The sequence below is a fragment of the Phaseolus vulgaris genome, chromosome 2 (genome assembly GCF_051622355.1).
Source record: "Phaseolus vulgaris cultivar YP4 chromosome 2, ASM5162235v1, whole genome shotgun sequence".
Lineage (NCBI taxonomy): Eukaryota > Viridiplantae > Streptophyta > Magnoliopsida > Fabales > Fabaceae > Phaseolus > Phaseolus vulgaris.
In genome coordinates, this window is record NC_143499.1 from 1,858,937 (window position 1) to 1,881,715 (window position 22,779).

At 30.8% G+C, this 22,779-nt stretch overlaps 1 protein-coding gene and 1 pseudogene across 2 annotated transcripts; both read right to left on the bottom strand.

The window, feature by feature from the left end:
* Positions 1-1,041: 1,041 nt before the first annotated feature.
* On the bottom strand, positions 1,042-3,297 carry LOC137810078 (transcription factor MYB44). The gene has a single exon (XM_068611201.2). It carries the CDS (start codon positions 2,332-2,334, stop codon positions 1,399-1,401), a length of 936 nt encoding a protein of 311 aa, XP_068467302.1. The 5' UTR covers positions 2,335-3,297; the 3' UTR covers positions 1,042-1,398.
* Positions 3,298-19,439: 16,142 nt separating this feature from the next.
* On the bottom strand, positions 19,440-20,697 carry LOC137810079 (octanoyltransferase LIP2, mitochondrial pseudogene; annotated as a pseudogene). The gene has a single exon (XR_016518326.1). The product of XR_016518326.1 is annotated as an octanoyltransferase LIP2, mitochondrial pseudogene (transcript).
* Between the last annotated feature and the right edge of the window lie 2,082 nt (positions 20,698-22,779).

Genomic DNA, 22,779 nt, shown 5'->3' on the forward strand with positions numbered 1-22,779 from the left:
TCTACCAAATTATTACGGATATATATAAATCAATTCCTAATTCAGTTTTCTACCATTTCACACTATTCTTTTTAATGTCTCAGACACCCAAATCCTGGACCTACCTCAACAAAATCATCACCCAGTTCCCCATTGCCATATTTGTAACCTAATTTTCAATATCTACCATTTTTTTTTTCTATAAATCACATGGATATGTTAGAAATTTTTATTTGTAAATTTTAAAAGAAATTAATGTATCTCATAATCATGGTTGAAAAAAAAACCCATGATAGAACAACTGAAATGAAATAAAGTCATTGAATTAGGAGAATGATATGGTGGCTTAATTTGGCTATCAATGTCATTGATGTGGTTTGATGTGAAAAATAAAATAAAATGAAAGTAGTGGTTTAGAATCATTGTTTATAGTTGGAATATAGTGTGGGATATACTGGTTTAGCTTTTACATTGCTTGAAACCGTTATAACTAAATGCATTAGCGCATCATCGGTTATTAATTTATTTTGTTTATGCAATTGTATAACTCCACTCTTTCAACTCATACATCATATTTGAAAGCACAATATTTCAACGTTTGATGCATGAGAAAGATTTGTTTCTTCCCAGCCTCTACCGTTCTGTGTATGCACTGTACCAGCAACTCAATCTTATCTCTCAGAACACATGGGGGCCACTCTCTACTGAACTGTTTCTTCAAGATCATCACTTTTTATCTTTAATCACTCGCTATTCTTGTCTTCACCCAGTTTTATATATTTGTTCAAATTTGCTCCTGCAATTCCTCCAATAAACCCTCAACTCATGCATAAATAAAAACCATAAAACTATATGTCTATTTTAGGTCCCGACACACAAACTGCACACAGACCGAAAGCAGCATCGATTCAGTAATATTCCCTTGGCTAAACTAATTTAACTACTACAAAGTTCAGCAACTCAAGTTTCCCCTGTTGTTGCGTGTGAATGAAGACCCCATGCCTAACTTGTTTTAATCAGAACCCAACCCAGATTGAAATTTATGTTTGCCAAGCAGGAAAATAGAGTTGAAGGATTTTTGTTTATTCTAAGCATGTTTTTTCTTTTTGTTCCACTTGAGAACAGGACCAAGAGACCATAAGAACAGTTACACAAATTTCTCAGACTCGTTTAACATCTATTTATCTCCATCCATCCTAGTTTTCTCCGCTTCTTCCAAAGGAAATCCATCGAATCCGTCTCGTTTCTCTTGGGATCGAGTTCTCTTACTGACTGTACATTGACCAAAATTATTTCCTAGAAATTTTGATGATAAAGAAAGACAGGAAAAAAAAAATTAAAGCTGCTTCTTTTTTTCCCATTTGCAGGAGGAGGAGCAAACCAACATTTTCTCTCATCCCAACTATTCTCTGATTATATTTACGAATCCACCCTGCTAATCCCAATTCGCTTGACGGAAGTATTCCTAAAGCCATCCTCTGCTGCCTGAAAACACATCCCATTCGGATTCTGGCGCTCCATGTAACTCCTCACCTCCTTCCTTATCATTTCCTGCATCACCACCAAAAACTCCGCACTCAGATTGAAAGCCCCCAACCCCGGTGGCTTCAACTGCGGCACCATCGCCACCGGAGCAGCCATCATTGGCAGCAACGGGATAGTGTTCGAGGGCTGTGGCGGGGGTACGGGATGGGCTGGCTCGGTTACCCGATTGGAGACCTCGGAAGAGTCGACGCCGGGGAGGGACAGTGAAAGGGAAGTTGGAGGGTCATTGGAGGAGGAGGAGGTAGTTTCTACGGGAGGAAGAACCGCGGCGGTCCTGGGCACGGGACGGAAGACGTGTGAGGGGGAGGCAACTGGCGCGCTGGATTCACTCACATCGGATCCGGAGGGACTACCGGGTGTGGGAGGGTTGATGTAGAGGCCGGTGGAGACGGGGATGGCCGCGCCGGCACTGACGGACCTCTTGAGCGGCGGAGGGTGGTCGTCCATCATGGTAGAGGCGCACTTGCGCTTCAGCGTGGAGTTCCAGTGGTTCTTGATTGCGTTGTCGGTTCTGCCCTGGAGCAAGCGGGCTATGGTGGCCCATTTGTTGCCGAAGCGAGCATGGGCCCTGACTATGGTGTCGTCCTCTTCGGGCGTGAAGGCCCGGTGCTCGACCTGGGGGGAGAGCTGATTGCACCAGCGGAGCCTGCAGGATTTGCCGGAGCGGCCAGGGATGGACTTGCTGATGAGGGACCAGTTCCTGGGCCCGTGCTTCTCGACGAGCCTCTGCAGAGCCTCGTCCTCCTCCGGGCTCCATGGGCCTTTGATACGGTCCATGTCCTTTCTGGAAAGAACAACGCCTGTGTTCATAAATACGTTGAAGGAAATAGAAATGGGGGAGGCTCCAGGCTCCTGTGGCGTGGAGTATTTGCTTCCTCTGCTTCCTTATATGTGAGAGGGGGAGGGTGAAAGGACACCGGTTTGGCAAGTTAGGTTTTGGAGTTGTCAGCGAGCGTTATGGGCAATCGGTACCGCTTGTTCCAGGGAAGCGGTTGGGTTGGGATTTGGGATACAGCTGTCACAAGACACGCGTCGACTTGTGAGCTGCTCCCATTTACAGAACTAAGTGACCTCTTTTTTGCTCTCTTGAAATAAGAGGGAAAAATGATTTGGCCATGCAAGAGGAAGAGCGCGTCTGTTACACACTCAACGCTCCTATTAATTATACCCTGGAGCTTTGCCTGGGGAGAAGAGCCTAATATTATTATTAGAGAAAATAATGAAAAAAAAAAATTTGTTGGGATGCGCGGTTGAGGGTTGAGGGTTAAGAGAAGGGTAATAATAAGAGAAGGGAGATAACGATGAAAACGGTTGGTTGTGGTATGGTATGAGTTTGACTGAGGAGTCCAGGCTGTAGAGCATTTGGTGTGGGATTTTGAAGTTTCGTCTTGTTGTGGGGGGAAAAGAGATGAGTTGGGTGAGGTGGCCAAAAACGACAAGATTGATCGCCGAATCAGAAGGCGAATCATTACTGCTTTTGTGTCAGTCCAGGCTGTATTCTATACCTGCCACCCCACCACCATATCATCCTATAACGGCCTATTCCCTATTCTTCCTATTCCCTATTCCCTATTCCATCTCCCTACACTCACTCACACGTGCCGCTCACTTCCATTTCTGTATCCTCTTGTACGGAACCCCCTCCTCCTTCACTTTCCTCTCTTCTTCCCTCTCATTTTTTTTAATCATTAATTAACTCGTAATTTGGGAGTGGAGATTATACAAAGACATGGGGAAAGGGCGAGGGACTACATTGTCGGATACCATCCCCTATTCCCTATTTCTTATTCAAACCAAATGTATTATTTATTACGCTCAAACACATCCGTATCCATTTCTGTTACTCTACGTCCTACATGTACTACACACTCTCTATCTCTCTCTCTCTCCAAGAACAAATACTCTTTCCTCATTCCATAAATACCACACTCCTATCGTAATTCATCAACCACTTCTACCCGCTATAACAATAACATCGTTACAACAATTCTTCATCCATTCAAACCTTTTTTTTATTAAACACCACGCTTAAAGTCCTACCTGTACCTGGTTAAGAGAACCTCTGCTTCTCCAAAATTGAAAATCATAACCCAATACATACACATATATATATATGTTAATAATAAATAAATTATTTAAAATAAATAAATGTTGAAAACACGAACAATATTAGTTTTATGAAGAGTAGATGATCATTGTCCATAAAAATTATTGTGTAAGTTTCCAAAATAAAACATTAATTTTTTAAACAATATTTGTAATAACTTAGAAAAGTAGTCTTGGATAGAAATGATACAATTAAAATCACATCTGAATATTTTATCATTAAAATTAAAAGATTATATAAAATTAAAATCACATCTCTTTAAAGTTCATTGTTCCTTTCTTTTGTCTTTTGTATGAAATTCTAACATCTTCGCTCATCAGTTTGACAATCGGAATCCGTCATCAGTCTTCTTTCAGTGAATATTACAAGATTGTCAATCAAAATCTTTAATAGAGTGAATTCATTTTTGCTCTTCTCTTTTAGTCAAATTTTGAACTTGTTAGGTTTGTCTCTACATAGCCTTTGCATGTGACTCTTTTAGCTTTAAAGTTAATCTCTGTAAATTCAAAGTCCTAATGATATAGTTATATTTTTTTATCAGGACTTTGTGGTGCATATTAAGTTACCCTTAAGCTTTTGGTAGGTTTGAAACTCTTAGTGAGCATCTGTTAAATTTCATGAATGGAAAGGTAGTTTAAATTGATTGAGCATTTTAGGGATATGAATCTGGAGTGAAATTTCATGTTAGCCATATTAGTTGTGGTAAGTTAACCATAAGTAATAATTTATTTGAAATAATTAAGAAAAAAAGTTAGAGGATATTACACTAAAGTCTACTAAGGATTTTATGATTGAAAAATATGAGATGTTGATATTCGATATGCATACATACTGATGAAGAGCTGAAAATAATGATTCTAGAGAAGAGTCATCTAAGTTATCTTAGTTTACAATGAAATATACTAAGATTATCTAAGAGGTGACAATTTCACATAACAAACATTCAATACTTGAGACAATAAAGATGTTGTGGATTATTTGATTTGATGATTGTATTTAAAGTAAATTTTACTTATGAAACTAATTATTAAAATTAAAAAATTAAATTAATATTGTAATTCTTTTGATAAATAAGTTTTTTTTTAAATATTATACAAAGGTGCGATGATATATTTATTAAAATTAAAAAATAATTTGTATTTTTATATTTTTAAAGTAAAAAACAATTAATTATAAAATACATTTTGGAAGGTTAAAACTAGTTGGTGTTTAAAGTGAAATCAATTTTTTTATTTCAATGATAATGGACAAATGTACTTATGGTTCGAAACCATTACTTTCAAATACTTACCATTAATAAATATTTAATCTAGTATAACTGTTTTTATCAAAATGAATAGGAAAATTTAAAATTAAAATGATCACTATCAATAAATTATTGGGCATCAGTGTTCTTCCACGAAAATGAATTTGAAAAAAATTGATAGACTAGAATTATTAAAAAGTCATTAGCCACCATTAAAACACTCACTATGCATTTTTTAGATTCATGTCGTAACGCAACATTTTGTTTTTATATGATAAATTCTACATGTATTAGGTTTTTATAAATTGAATATGTACAAACATTATAAAAATAAAGATATTTATTGAAATAGAAAACTAAAACAATGATAAAATGTCTGTAATGATGGAAGTAAATAATTTTTTTTTATGTAAATAAATTTTGGAAAAGTATGAGAAAGAGATCAAATACTTGAATTTAAATTATTCAAACAAAATAATTGAAAAAATTATAATAATTCACGTGCTTATCCATCTTTTAACTTAAGTTTTGATTAAGTATTTAATAGTTCAAATCAAATCTTTATTATAAAATACAAGTAATGTATTTATAAATCAGAATTTTTATTTGTTTATAATTATATAGTCCCTTCCATTCCATTGATCTTCATTATTGATAATTTTGATACTGGATTATGTTTTTCATCTGAATTCTCTATTTTTTCCACATTCATAACATTTGAAGAAAAAAAACCTACTTACAAAAATTTCATCTTTTATTAGTTACTAATTTTCGTCACCTTAACTCAAATTCAATTTAACAAACTAGCATTTGATTTAATATTATTCTTTAGTTGGTATTGTTACATATACAATACATGTTTTTCGCGGGTAAATTCCCTATCTAGCACCATTTACACTTTTATTTCCCTAACTAGTACCATTTTGTTTTTATTTCCCTATCTAGCATCATTTTGTTTTTATTTCTCTATCTAGCACCCTTCTATTTTTTATTTCCCTATCTAGCACCATTTCAAAAATAAATAAATAAATAATAATTTATTTATTTTTTTGATAATTTTAATTTTGAATGCATTAAAAAATAAATAGTTTTAATGTTTAAAATAGTTAGAAATATAATTAATGAATAAAGAAATGAGTTTTTATAAAATAAAATAAAAAAAATTAAAATGTTTAGTTTAAAATTATTATTCTTAAGAATGAAGAAAATAAAAAATTAAACCCTACAACAACATAAAAGTTGAATCTATAAACATAAATTACTATTTATTTTTATTATTATTGATGATGTAATCATGTTAATTTCAAGTAAAAAATACATAACATAATTATAAAAAAACCAAAGTCAATTAGTATTAATTAATAGTGGATACACAACTAATATTAAAGTGTCTATCCTAAATGCAAAATCCTAAAAAAAAAACTAATGCAAATGTTACACTTAATGCTTAAAAATGAGAAGCAAAAAATGAAAAAAAAAGTCTAGAAAATAAAAACAGCAACAATAAAAAAAAGAATGGTAGAAAAAAAATAATAACTAAAAACATAGAATATATAAAATAAAGGCAGAACAAATTAAGATAAAGATAAAAGATATAAAAATAAATCAAAATAAGATAAATATAAGATATATAAGACGATACTAAATAAGTATATGTTGATCATAAAAATGAAAATAAATAAAAGATGATAATTTATTTAATATTTTCTTCAATGGTACATTAAATAGTTTGTGCGAAATGAAACATGATTAATGACGATGAGTGCACAATTAGTAATGTTGAGACATATTCTTTATGTGTGTCTTAGTGTTTGACCATATGAACATTTTTTTTTTTCCGATCATGTTGTTCTTTTATGTTCATATCAGTCCTTATTTAACTTTGTTTTTTTTATAATTATGTCATGTATTTTTTACTTGAAATTAACATAATTACATCATCAATAATAATAAAAATAAATACTAATTTATGTTTATATATTCAACTTTTATGTTGTTGTAGAGTTTAATTTTTTATTTTATTCATTCTTATAAAAATATTTGTTAAACTAAACATTTTAAATTTATTACTCTTTTATTTTTATTTTGTAAAAGCACATTTTTTTTTATTTATTAATTATATTTCTAACTATTTTAAACATTAAAAATATTTATTTTTTAATGCATTCAAAATTAAAATTATCAAAAAGAAATTAATTTATTATTTTTTAATTTATTTTTGAAATGGTGCTAGATAGGGAAATAAAAAAATAAAAGGGTGCTAGATATGGAAATAAAAACAAAAGAGTGCTAGATAGGAAAATAAAAACAAAAGGGTGTTAGTTAGAGAAATAAAAGTGTAAATGGTGCTAGATAGGGAATTTACCTGCTTTTCGCATCATTTTTTCTTTTACATTCCTCTCTCCTTTTAATTTATTTTTTAAGTTAATCAAATTTTAAATAAATTAAGACAAAATAAAGACATGAAAAATAACATAAAATAGTACCTCAAGACTAAAAAAACATTAAAAAACATAGTGTAATAGATTATTAAAAAATCTATAAAATTAATATAATATTATTGAAATTATATTCTAATTTTTTATATGTTAACAAATACAGAGTGGATCCCTTTACCTTCTTCACATATCATGTGTTTGGTTTAAGAGAAAGTTAATGAAACAAAGATTAAACAAAAAATAATAATAAATGAAAATCGTGCTAATTGTATTCTTTTATTTAATTATATAAAAAATTACAGGTATAAAATGACATAAATATTTTAATAAGAAATAAATATATTTTACTCTTAAAAGATGACAATGTTTTTTTTTAAAAAAAAAATATAAGGTAAAATTTATAGTAATGTTTAAGGATCATATCTTAACTACTAAGTTCTTATTAATGTGAATTTATGTTACTAATTAATATTGATTTATAAGAAATTATTATAAAAATACAAGCGATGATAATTTTTTAAATATTATATTTACATTTTATATTACTTATCTTTTTAATTGATATAAAATATATATATTACATTTATAACTAGTAGTAACAAAAATTGTAACTATAATTTTAATGTACACAATTCACTGGATTTTTTTCATCAATATATTCCATTTTTTATATTATTATTTTTTATTTTTTTTACAATTTTCTTTTTAAATCAATTAATTACCTTATAAAATTATAAAAAATATGTTTTATAAGTCTAAGAATATTTTTTTATAAAACTAATTATTATTTTTTAAAAGAAAGTAAATACACATCTAGTGAGTTATAAAAATAATCATAATTAATGTAAAATATTTACTTTTGAATACTAATTTTTTTCACTTAGTCTTTCTTTGAATCTTACATTTTTTAAGTTTTCCTAGGTGATTAAATTTTTCGTCCTCTCCATTTTCTATATTTTCATTCAACATCAACACTTTTCTCACAACTCTTCTACACTTCCTTTAACTCCTCTACACTTTTTTTTCTTCTCACAAATATCTTCTTTCACTCCACTCCATACTACTATGTGAGAAAAATGTCTCCTTTCTACTGTCTCAACCACTTTCTCTCTTTACTTCCAAGTTAATTACACGAATTTGTTATTTTATTATTTGTTTAATTCAATCATTGGTTAAATCTGGTTAGTCTAAAGTTAGATATTATTCAAAATTTATTATTTAGAGATTATGAGTCAAAGTTAAACAGTGATAATGTTTATAACTCTTTAATTAGTATATTTTAGACATCCACAGTCGATCAGAGATTAGAGTCTTTCATTGTATATAAGTGGATGCAAACTTCACTTCATGAGTTAGTTTTATGAAATTAAGTTAGACTACTCTATTTCTTAAATATGATATCAGAATCATTTTGAATTTATCCTAACAAGTATTTGTTGGTAGTTTTGGTTGGACCAGATATTTAGTTAACTTTAGAAGTGAGCGCACCGGCAAGGTGATTGATTAGGAACCTGAATCTGAGGAAGTGGTTATGGTTTGTGTCTCTACAATACAATTATTTGTTGAGGTTGTCTGTGTGTGTGGAGAGAGGTTTGGTTTGTCTGGTGGAAACTGGAAACTGTTGTTGCGACGGGTTTGGAACCGTCAATGAAATTAAGCCTTTGGGAGGCAACGTCATGGGCCACACTGCCAGCTACATCGCATTGCATTAACTTGTTTCCATCTGCAACAATTTTCTAATAATAATAACAAATAATAATACAAAGAAGGTACAATTTTCTTAATCATTTTTAATGCAAATGATCCCTTTTGTTATAATATCTTTTTACAGGAATGGATATAGTAATTAAATGTTTTTATTTTTTTTGTAACTGCGAAAAAGATAAAATATTAATATTTTAGAGTTGTTTGGGATTTGCAGAGTAGAATAGTTTGATGATAAGTGAGTCTGACACCCTCGTATTCATATCCCACGATTCCCGCTATCTATCGTAAAGCCTACTGCGCTCCTGTGCCCCCATGCGGCATCGTTTTGTTGTAGTATCGCCTTCATTCTCGATATCCGCAATCTTCTTTTTCTTCTTCTTATATTTTACTCTATCACGTTTCCTTTTCTACTTTTTTTTCCACTCCCTTTAACTATAAAATGCAAGAATCTTCTCTATTTTACAATTTTTATTACATCAAACCTTTTTTTGTATTTCTACTTTTACTACTCATTTATTTTTCCTTTCTTTATTTTAAGAATTGGGTAATTAATCTTTTAATTTTTAAAATATATACATTTAATTACTCTCTCACCTTTGATGTTAAAACTACTATTCAATGTTAAATTTAATTATAAAAACCAAAATGTTTTTAATAACCAAGACGTCAAAAATAGTTTTCCCAATATTTTAATAACTAAAAAAGTAATTAGTAATTATTAAAATATTTATTGTATTCTTAATATCTCTTCCATTTTAAGATTTTTCAATATATATATATATATATATATATATATATATATATTATACAAACATGCTTTTAAGTGGTTTTTCTTGTAAGATACGTGTTTTAAAATTTAAGACCTTCATTGAAGATATCTTTTAAGTCTTTTTTTATTAAGAGATTTTTCTTTTTAGTTTCTCCATAAAAAAATTCCAATTTTACATATATTCTTCAAGTGAAATGTTATTATTGTTTTTATTTTAAATGTAAGAAAGTACTATTATTTATATCTCATATTCTTTTTGAATTTTAAATTTCACTTCCAAATACCTATTCAAAGTTTTCTAAAATAGTATCATTATAAACTTTTAGAAACTAATGTTATTTTTTACTCCATATAAGTATCATAAACGCAAATACTGTCTTTGACTCCGTGACACTAAAACACAACAACAAAAAATACTATAAAAAAATGTACAATTATCTTAAGCAGAAATATTATATATGTAATAGAAAAAAATTGTAAATAGTTATTTGAATTTCAAGAATAGTTGATTAAAATATAAAATTGTAAAACAAAAAATATATATAAAAAAGTAATAAACACTAACCAGAACACCCACCCAATTTATTTTTTACTTTGATAAACTAAATAAAAAGATCGAAAACTTAATTATATTTATTGCTATAGATAAAAAAGTTTTGTTGTGAAGATTTGATATTGTGGTGGATGAAAGATGCAATCTGAAGCAGGGGATGAAAACCCTAAATATATAATGATTGCTTAAAGAAGAGGGGCCATCATAGAGACCGTGGAACTGAAACGGTGGATATTAAAATGAAGATATCATTTTTGATACGTCATACATGTTAGTGGGTGTGGAGCTAATTATAGGCGCATGGCCAAAGAAAACAAAAATAAAGAACAACCCAGAATTTGGGTTATAAAAGTAAAAATAGCATTAAATGCTATTCTTAATATAGTTCATAAAATTGACACTGGCAAAAGTGTGTGCAAGAGGAAGTGAAAATGGAAGGTTGTGTTGCAGCACACAAGAAAATGCTGACATTAACTCATAAAACTTCATCGTATCTTTATGCAATAAACATGTTTAGTACATGAATTAAATAGGTTAAAAATGTATGAAAATAGATCTGAGAATCGTTTTTGATAAAACTGTTAAAGAAACATTTGGAATGCAGAAAGTAGAGACATGATGGTCCTCCAATAATATGGGTCTTTTGTCAAAGGGTGGAGCCCAGTGTCCCCTGCCTTAGGTGGTGTGGTTTGGTGGAGGGTCACCATCCTTTCAATTCTGGGAGCTTAGTTGGTCATTATTCAGTTTTATCTTAAACTGTTAACAGAACCACTACTAACAAAAAAGTAGTCATAAGAGTATGAAGGACAATATTCTAAGTTCGAATATTATGATTACCATGGCTGTTCTTTTGGAAACCAACCATATCCAAACTCTTCTAAAATATGACCATGTCGTTAAGTTTCCACCTCTTTAGTTCCTTCTAAGTTGCAATCAATGAACTAAGTACTAACTCAATTCAACTTCACATCCAGAGTTTCAGGATTCTTCTTTAATCGCTCTAACATATCCACATTCTGCAGTTAACACAATATTCAATTGTCCTCCATTCGACATTGACTTCGTTAACGATTAATGTTTTATTTAGTAATGAAATTACAATTTCCACTTACAAAAGTTAGAAAGTTCTTCATCTTTTTTAACCTCTAAACTGATATTGATTTTAGTTTATGATTTTTTTTTTCGTTCATGATAAATAGTGTATATATATATAAAGTTATTTCATATCTAAATTAGCGTTAATATGAAATAGATAACTATAATAAAAATGTATTTTTTTTATGTTATTTATAAGGTTTTATGGGTATTTGATACTGGATTGAGATTAAAGTTAAGTTATTGAATTAATTTTTAGATTTAAGATAAAATTTTGTATCAATTTGTATTACAAATATTCGTTCAATAATATTAAATAATATGAAACTTAAAATTGTATTGTACATAATTAGATACATTTTTTTTTGTTTTAAAATAAATTCATCTAGTGAAAGAATCATTAATTTATTGTTAAATTAAAATATAAATTATCTCTTTTGTGGGTAAAAAATGTACAGATGTTAACTGGTTGTCTTAATCAGGACTTTCTTAATAATGTTTTTTTCGTTTAATGTAAAGCACGCATCTTAAAGAAAAAAAAATTATAAACTTGTATGAAAAAATTAATGCTATTTCATTTAAAAAAACCTTATTAGTACATGGTTTGGAAAATTAAGAAAAGGACTTTTTAAAGTATTATCATTTAATCATTCATCGATATTTTTAAAGTGTAAAAAAAATGAACGGGGGAGAAAATTTTTAAGACCTTCATAGAAAAAAGTGGAATTTTTGGTGGGGAAATATCTAATATAATATAGATCGAGATTAAATTTGATTTGACATCATCAAAACTTAAAAAATAATTCACTAAATCATGTACAAATATAACAGAAAAGAGTAGATATCAACAAGGAATACTAAAAACCCTAATTACGATAAATGAATTATCTATATCAACAAGCAACTTTTAAGTGGGTTTTTTAGTTGTTTTTTTTTTTCCTGCCATGAGAAATCTCTGCACACGTGATTTTTTTTTAAGAAATTCATTACTTCCGTGTCTTTTTATTTTCTTTTAATTGTGATTAAATAAACTATTATGTCGTGTACGGATATCTAAAAAGTCATGTTATTTGGTTTTGATATCCAACCAATCAAGTTAGAAATTAAAGCAGTTATAATAAATAAGACACTTGTATAGACTCTGAAAATTAGGGACATATTCTACCAAAATTAGGTAACCAAAAAATCAAGAAATTTTTCAAAAAATAAATTAACACTGATATTGGATAGATTCGTCTTATTATAAGAGGGTCCATAATCATCATAACTAAACACTATAAATAAATTATTCTCTAGAAGTAAGATATGCATTTATCAAATAAATCATACACTCTCTTATATATAGTAATTACTGTAAGTTAAAACATGAATAAACGTAAATTGAACACATACAATAATGTGTTCACATATAGATCTTATCATATCATGATTCTCACACAAAACATAAAGTGAAGAAGTAGGCACTTACCTTGATCCATGAGTGATCCTAATTGAGCAGTTACTTTATCTCCTTTATCCCAATCTATTTCTTGCAATTCCGTTCTTGTCTCACACTTTCGTGATGGTTAACAGTGAGACAACTATTATTTGCAGAGACATAACCCTATAGCCTTTAGTACCCAATCTTCATCAGATGTAGGTTTTCATTAGGTATATCATCAGATATATATATTTCTCACATTAACCAATGGGCCTTTATTCTATTATTATTATTAAATCATATTTGGGCTCAAAGCCCAAACTCTAAGTCATGTGAGTCACTTTATAGAAATTAATTTACATAATTTCTTACATTCTCCCACTTGACTCATATGAGTTATAATACTTTCATGATTTAATAATTACATAAATGTGCATTTAAAAGGCCTTACATAAATTGGTTCTATCATTATTCATAATCAAGAATACAGAAATAATAAGAGTCATGGCGGTTACATGTCATTTGAATCAACACATTTCCTTCCATGTACTACTATATCATTCTTTCTCCTTAATATGACTTTATAGTGAGAAATCCATAATAGGTTCAAACATAATGTCATTGTCATCAATAACAACATAATTTGTTTTCCACACCATAATAACATAATTTGCATGCATATTCATAAAGTAGAAAACAACATAAATTTCAGAAACTTTATTTAGCAATGAGCTCAGAGTGTCAAATAAGCATTAACAACATTCATAATTCACTAGTAAACATAATGTCCATATTTACAACATGACCAGTAAATGTTTTGGGCGGTAACCCTTTTGTTAAAGGGTTAGCAATCATAAGATCAGTGCTAATATGTTCTATTGACACTTTATGTTTCTGAACTTCTTCTTTAACGGCAAAGTATTTCAATTCCATATGTTTAGCACCTTTGGAATACTTGTCGTTTTTAGAAAAGAAGACTGCTGCGGAGTTATCACAATAAATTTTCAGCGGCTTGGCAATACTGTCAACAATTCCAAGTCCTGAAATAAAATTCCGCAACCAATTAGCCTAAACTGTGGCCTCAAAGCATGCCACAAATTCAGCCTCCATAGTGGACGCAGCGATGACTGACTGCTTCGCACTTTTCCATGAAATCGCTCCTCCGGCTAAAAGATACACATAACCAAATGTAGACTTTCGTGTATCCACACAGCCAGCAAAATCTGAATCTGTATATCCAATCACCTCAAGGTGATCAGATCTTTTATAAGTAAGCATGTGATCCTTCGTTCCTTGCAAGTATCTTAAAACTTTCTTTGCAGCTTTCCAATGATCAAATCCTGGATTACTCTGGTATCTACCAAGCATACCAACTGCAAAACTAATATCTGGTCGTGTACAAGTTTGAGCATACATTAAACTCCCAACAATAGATGCATAAGGTATATTCTCCATCTGTTTCCGTTCCAAGTCATTCTTTGGACATTGCATAAGACTAAATTTGTCTCCTTTCTGTATTGGAACAGGAGATGTCGAACATTTATCCATTCTGAATTTCTCTAAAACTTTATTAATATATGCTTTCTGAGACAAACCTAACAGTCCTTGTGATCTGTCACAGAATATTTCAATTCCTATCACATAGTTTGCCTCACCCATATCTTTCATCTCAAAGTTATTAGAGAGAAACTTCTTAGTCTCACTTAATAGACCAAGATCATTAGTTGCAAGCAAGATATCATCAACATACAGAATCAAGAATATAAACTTGCTCCCACTGACCTTCAGATATATACACCGATCAACGATGTTTTCCTTAAACCCAAAGGACACAATAGTATCATTAAACTTAAGATACCATTGCCTAGAAGCCTGTTTAAGCCCGTATATTGATTTCTTAAGTTTACACACCATGTGTTCCTTTCCTTTTTCAATAAACCCCACTGGTTGGTCCATATAAACATCCTTTTCTAAATCCCCATTCAGAAAAGCAGTTTTGACATCCATCTGATGCAACTCAAGATCATAATGAGCTACTAATGCCATGATAATTCTAAAGGAATCTTTCTTAGAAACAGGTGAAAATGTTTCTTTATAATCAATGCCATCCTTTTGAGTAAAACCTTTGGCAACAAGTCGGGCCTTGTAACGTTCGATATTGCCATGAGAGTCACGTTTAGTCTTAAAGACCCATTTACACCCGACTCTCTTGCATCCTTCTGGCAATTCTATAAGGTCCCATACATCATTCTGTGCCATTGATTTAAGCTCATCTTTCATGGCATCTAACCACTTATCAGAATTATCATCATTGACGGCGTCTGAAAATGAAACTGGATCATTATCAATACTTAAGTCATTTTCTGACTTTTGTAGATAAACCACATAATCATTTGAAACAACAGACTTTCTTTCTCTTTGAGATCTTCTTAATACTATTTCTTGTGGTTGTTCTACTACAGGTTCATTGTTTTCTTCATGATCATTAATTTGTTGTTCTTCTTCATCGTTGCGTGACTCAACTACATTAGGAACAACAATACTTGAAGTAAAGGTACTAGTTAAAGGAACTTGTACTCTAACTTCCTTAATCTCCACATTTTGTGAAGTATTACTCCCACTGGTTTCACCATTTTCAATGAACCGTGCATTTCCAGATTCAACAATTCTTGTGTTATGGGTAGGACAGTAAAACATATACCCTTTTGACTTTGCTGGATAACCAATGAAATATCCACTGATTGTTCTTGCATCCAATTTCTTCTCTTGCGGATTGTATATTCTGACTTCTGCTTGACATCCCCAAACATGCAAGTGTCTCAAATTGGGTTTCCTTCCTGTCCATAATTCAAAAGGTGTCTTTTGAACTGCCTTACTAGGAACCCTGTTCAATAGATACATGGCAGTTTTTAAAGCATACATCCACAATGAAACAGGTACAGTTGACTCACTTAACATGCTCCTAACCATATCCATTAAGGTTCGATTACGCCTTTCTGAAATACCATTTTGTTGTGGTGTACCTGGCATTGTGTATTGAGCACAAATACCACGTCTCTCAAGGAACTTAGCAAACAGACCAGGGTGTTGTCCACTTTCATCATACTTTCCATAATATTCACCACCTCTATCTGACCTGACAATTTTCACCTTTCTGTCTAATTGCCTTTCCACTTCATTTATATAAACTTCCAAGGCATTCACCGCTTGCGATTTTTCATGCAGTAAAAAGACATAACCATAACGTGAAAAATCATCAATGAAGGTGATAAAATACCTTTCTTTATTGAAAGAACTTGCATCAAAAGGTCCACATATATCAGTGTGTATAATTCAAGAAGCTGAGTACTTCCTGTGGCTCCCTTCTTTGTGTGTTTTGTTTGTTTACCTTTAATACAATCCACACATACATTCAGATCAGTAAAATCCAAACTTGGAAGTATTTCATACTTTACCAATCTCTCCATTCTTTCCTTGGAAATATGTTCCAAACGTTTGTGCCACAAGAAAGCAGAACATTCATTCACCAAACTTCGTTTAGTGCCAACATTATGATGCGAGGTCATAAGAGTTTCAACATATAGTTTATCGAGATTCAATCTATATAATCCATCATAAGGAGTACCAGATCCAATAGACCTAAGTCTTGCCGCAATATAAGTCATTTTAATGACATGTTCGTGCATAGTACGAGAACCATCAAATTCCATGGTGGTTAATATACTCATTAATGTCCCAACAAGAGACTTATCAGTAGTTTGGGAGCGCTCTTCCACAAATTTCATAAATTCTTGTTATGCTCATTCGCATAAAGATACAGGAACAATACTTGATCACACATGCTTAACATTAATACTTTGAGTCATAAATTAAACATACTATACAGATTCAGAAAACATTCTATGTATACTAACGTTCTCCTTTGAGAGATCCATTAATACACAAAACATAATGATGCTAATAGTATTAACTTTATTTGGCAAGATGTATGCATTAACTAGAAACACTTGTTATCTTTGGATATACAAACAAAACTAATAACACATACTCACTACCAACAATCACATCCATTAATTATAAGGACAACTAATCATCCTTTAGGTGATCCATAATGCCCTATAATAATGAATTTCCATTTACCCATATACTTCATAATTTAGCATCCATTCTATAGGTAATTGGAATAAAATTTATCAGTAATCTGGAATTAAATAAAACTTAAAGATTTGATCACTTTGGTGATTAACAAATCTATCATACAAATAATTCCAGAAATTATATCATTAATTGAAATAAAATTCATCCATAATTTGGAATTAAATAAAACTTAAAGATTTGATCACTGGTGATTACAAATCTATCATACAAATAATTCCATAAATAATATCATTAATTGAAATAAAATTTCATCATCCATAATTTGGAATTAAATAAAACTTAAAGATTTGATCACTTTGGTGATTACAAATCTATCATACAAATAATTCCATAAATAATATCATTATATGAAATAAAATTTCATCCATAATTTGGAATTAAATAAAACTTAAAGATTTGATCACTTTGGTGATTACAAATCCATCATACAAGTAATTCCAAAATTTCAATTTAAAATTAAATACATAAAGCGGAAATATAATTTTTCATTCCTCACTTTCAATCAATTAATTAAACTTTAATTTAAATGCAAATTAAATTACATTATGACATAATAAAATTTGATTAAAACTTTAATTAAACTTTAATTTAATGCAAATAAAATTACATTAAAATATAATAAAATTTCATTAAAACTTTAATTAAACTTTAATTTAATGAACATAATCATTAAAACTTTAATGAAACATTAATCAAAATAAAATAAATAAAAATAAAAATAAAGAAACATGGCGTTTGGTGCAGAGAATTACTCTCACTATTTTATTTATTTATATATTGTTTCATTATTTTATATTATAATATAAATATCATTATTTTATATTATAATACAATTCCCCGTTCACTTTATCATAAAACCCTAGAAAAAAAAACACAGCCACCATTTTTCACTTTATCATCAAAGGGGTGTCAACCATAACTAAATGTGTCCCGAGAAAAGATGATTGCAGTTTCATCTTTCTTCAATTGAATTAAAAAAAAAAGGACATAAAGAGGCACACTCCATAAACCCCTAATTTTAAAATTAAGGTTTTTCAACTGGGATTAATTAAAATTAGGGTTCTTTAATTTTGATGATTTAGGACAATTAGGGAACTATCATAGAGGAATGAAAACCTTAATTTATAAACCCTAATTTTAAATTAGGGTTCTTAAATTGGGAATAATTTTTAAAATTAGGGTTCTTCAAATTTTGGAAAAACATTAATGGAGAATCACAAAAATGAGCAACTAGGCTATGATACCACATGTAAGTCAGAACATGAATGAACGTAAATTAAAACACATACAATAATGTGTTCACATATAGATCTTATCATATCATGATTCTCACACAAAACATAAAGTGAAGAAGTAGGCACTTACCTTGATCCATGAGTGATATCCTAATTGAGCAGTTACTTTATCTCCTTTATCCCAATCTATCTCTTGCAATTCCGTTTTTGTCTCACACTTTCGTGATGGTTAACAGTGAGACAACTATTATTTGCAGAGACATAACCCTATAGCCTTTAGTACCCAATCTCCATCAGATGTAGGTTTTCATTAGGTATATCACCAGATATATATATTTCTCACATTAACCAATGGACCTTTATTCTATTATTATTATTAAATCATATTTGGGCCCAAAGCCCAAACTCTAAGTCATGTGAGTCACTTTATAAAAATTAATTTACATAATTTCTTACAATTACTTGATCGTCGGAGAAACTTTTGCAAGTTAACTCTCAACCAAACATAAAAGAGTATTGAGAAGGACGAAGGAGGAGCGAACGAGGAATCAAAGACAATTATTACATCGAGTTTCAGGTAGTATCTAAGTCCATATATGTCTATACATGTACAATTGACGCTCATCGTGAGACATCAATAGTGTATATCAAACAAGTTATGTCATTCAGTCTCTATGACCAACAAACTAGGTTAAGTAATTATAATAAATAACAATTAAGACAATTGTGTTAAGAAAATTGTGCACTACTTGAAAACGAAAAACATATTCCACCAAATCCAATTGGGTAAGTATGTGTCAATAAAGTCTTTTTCTTTAAAATAACATACATGGTCATTAGATAATTAAAGATACCACCAAAATTGCTAGAGTCGAATTTTATCCTATTTCTTCGTCACATTCTGCAGTAAAATATCTCAAATCTAAAATTTTAGGGAAAGGGATTCTTTCAAAATTTACTATTTTATGAAATGTATATTAAAGTTTCTGATGTATTTACATTAAAGAATTCATAATAATCAACTAATAGAATAATATGATAGATCTTATGTGTAAGACATGGAATTGCCTATCATTATTTGTTATACTTCATTTTTTTTTTTTTTTTAAAGTATAAGGAAGAATTGTATTAACTTAAAGATTTGAAAAAGAATGAAAGAATTATACTGAATCATCCTCAATTTTAGCTCAAATAACTGAATCTCACTCAATTTCTTTATCAAATTATACTGAAGCATCCTCTTTCCAAATCAGGTTTCTATAACCAAAGATTCTGGCAAAACATGAAATCAATTGTTCCTGTACTATTTCTCCCTCGGGAAGGACAACATTTGTCTCCCTTCTCAAAGATGTTACTTCTTTATCTGCAATTCCACAAGGAACAATGTGCCTAAAGTAGCTTAAATCAGGATCAATGTTAAATGCCATCCCATGAGAAGTGATCCCAATAGCACCTATCTTCCTTTCTCCAACCCATACCCCAGTCTCACCAATTTGTCCAGGACAAGCTTTCACGCCATACATTGCAGCCAGTTCAATCATGGTTGACTCGATTATAGGATACAAAATGGCTTGGTGGGGACCATGAAAGGTAATGTCTCCTCCCCTTTGTGTGTAGTGAAGTTCAGCAACAAATTGTGAACGGTTTGCATTTTGCCAACAGTGTATGTAGGGGGTGTTGCAAAGTCAGAAGAGTATCACATCTCCTATGAAGCTTTCTATCCAAGGCCAGTTTTTCCTGCAGTTTCAATGCATCAATATAGTTGACAACTCCTAGTTTCCAGACCTCAAGGCTTCGCAAACCCCTCATTCCCTCTTCCTGCGATTAGGGTTTCTGGAGGCGCTAGGGTGCTGCGGTAGGGTGTCTGCGGCGGCGCGGGCTGTGCAGATCAGGCGTGAGGACGCGAGGTCGTCTTGTGATGGTGGAACGACATACTCTGGCGACGCGCGAATTGTAGATCTGCTGCGGCGGTGACGGTGCTGCAGTTTGCGGAGTTCGCGGTCGTTCGCTACGCAGTTTGCGGCGGCGCGGCGCGGAGTGAGCAGACCTGGTCCTGTCGACGCGCGACGCGGCGGTGTGTGCCTTTGGTGACGCGCGACGCGACGGTGTGTGACGGGGACTAGTGCAGTGCACGGTGGGGAGGGTTTCTGGTGCGGCTGTGCGCGGTTTTGCGCGGCGGTGACGTGAAGAGCGGTGGTGGTCCGCTGGCGGGACAGTGACGTGATGGGACGGGCTGTTGGCTGTTGTGCTGTTGTGGGCCCTAATTTGTTAAGGTTCTAAGGGTTTCTTATCCCTTATTCCATATAATTGTTTGAAGGATTTTGACTGGTCTTAAGAATTGTAAGATCTATGTAAGAATATACTTCAATTTAACAACTACTTTTATTAATTTTTTTATGTAAGAATTTAATTTATATTTAACTTAAATAAATTAATTTAATATTTTATTATTATACATAATTGTTAAATATATGTAAAAAAATACAAGGTGTTAAAATAGTTTTTTTTTTCTTTTTTCTATATATATATATATGTATAGTTTTTTTTCAGGTTTTTATGTTTCCCAGGCTCTTATCTTTTATGTTTTCACATTGATAAGAAGAGATTGCATGCACACATTTTACTTAGACGTATTTTGCAATTTAATATTAGACTAAAATATAATATCACAGAATATAATAATTAAAAAAAAATTAGTGAATATAATATTTATTATATATGTATAATTATTTACTGTTGTAACGAGAAGTTCCCAAATAGGACCGAAACTTACATTTACACACCTAATTGTTTCTATCAAAGAATGTGAAAATTAAAATGATAAGGGAAGGTGGATAAAAAGTAAAATAAAGTTAAAAATGCTTTGTTGAAAAAAAAATACAAAAAAATAGAATAAAAAATAATTAATAAAACCTGTTATTTTTTACTTTTCTTTCTTTTTGTTTTATTTAACAAACTTAATTAAGTTCACCTAATTGATTTGTATTTTCAAGTGGCTCTAACTGAAACAATTAATGTTGTTGTAGTTGTTAAAAATAATCAACATGTGAGAAGGTCAATGATTGGATGAGTAAAAGTATGAAGAATCAACTTTCTCAAAAATAACTAATTTATTAGATGATCTAAATAGTTTTATTTAAATAATTTAAATTTATAATATTGATACTAAAGTTCATATCTAGAATTTTAGGAAAACTTCTTGAAATAATCATTGACATGATGAGTGACTTATTACACGCTTAATAAAATAGTATTCACTAACTTATTTAAAAAATTAGTTCAACCGCATATATTTGAAATATAAAACAATTTAAATACATTTATCATAACTTTTTGTTTCATCGTCAAATTTAAATTAATATGGAGATTATATATAAAATTATTGACGTTATGATCACAAATGTCTATTGTAGTGATTAAATGTTCTATATTTAATTATGGCACACAAGTTTGATTTCCTCTAATAATATATTATTAATATTAATAAAATAATATTATCAATAATAAAATTAAGAACATGAATACTAATAATACTAATAAAATTTAAAATAATAATAATTATGACACTCATCTATGGAAAACATGTAATTAGACTATCTACAGATAAAATCTATAAAAAATTTATCTTAATGCATATAAGAAATTATTTAAAATTTTGAGAAACTCATATCTATATCATTCACATTGAAATAATATTTTTTTATTTATAAATAACTTTTTATCAAAAACTCTCATTATTAAATTATTCATTAGTATTTGACTTAGTAGGCACCCTCCTCCTTTTAATCTGGTAGGACCATGTGATTTCCATATAATTCTTGTACTCCTTTTTTTGCATATACATATTCTTCAGTTTTATATATATTCTTCATTTGATAATGACTACTAACTGTTAACTTGTTCCTTCTTTATATTCATCACCCACCTTTCTACCTCTTATATCCCTCACCATATTTGGCAGATTCATCTTCCCTGAAACCATGTTTGTTTAATGACTATTTATTTTTGCCATGTACATATCACTTAGGGGTTATTTGCTTCCGAGGTGGTCATGTTGGCGACGACGGAAGTTACAACACCACTCCATTTGGATCCATGAATTGTTGCGGATGAGGATGGAAGGAAAGAGAAATGTGAGTGGATTTGAATTCTTTCCAAAGATGAAGAGAAAGTTGAGCTCAAGAGAGGGAGTGTCACGTCATTTATAGTAAGTTACTTTGGTTTCCTTGCTTTTGTGCTGAACAGTGCCCCTGCATGCATGCCACATGGAAGCTTCAAATTCCTGACTTATCTCAGGAATCGTTTGACTGTGAAAGTGTGAAAGGTGAGTGAATGCAGTGGGTGAGGTAGGTGGGTGTGGAATGAAGCTGGCTATATAACACGAAGCATGAAGGTGGTTCCTCCATTCACAAAAAAGCAAAGAAAGCGAGCCATTAGAGAGTGTAGTGTAGTGTGGTTGGAGAGATTCGTAAGCCATCATAATTTGTGGTAGGGACTTGAGTTACGTATAGCTTGTTCATCTCACGT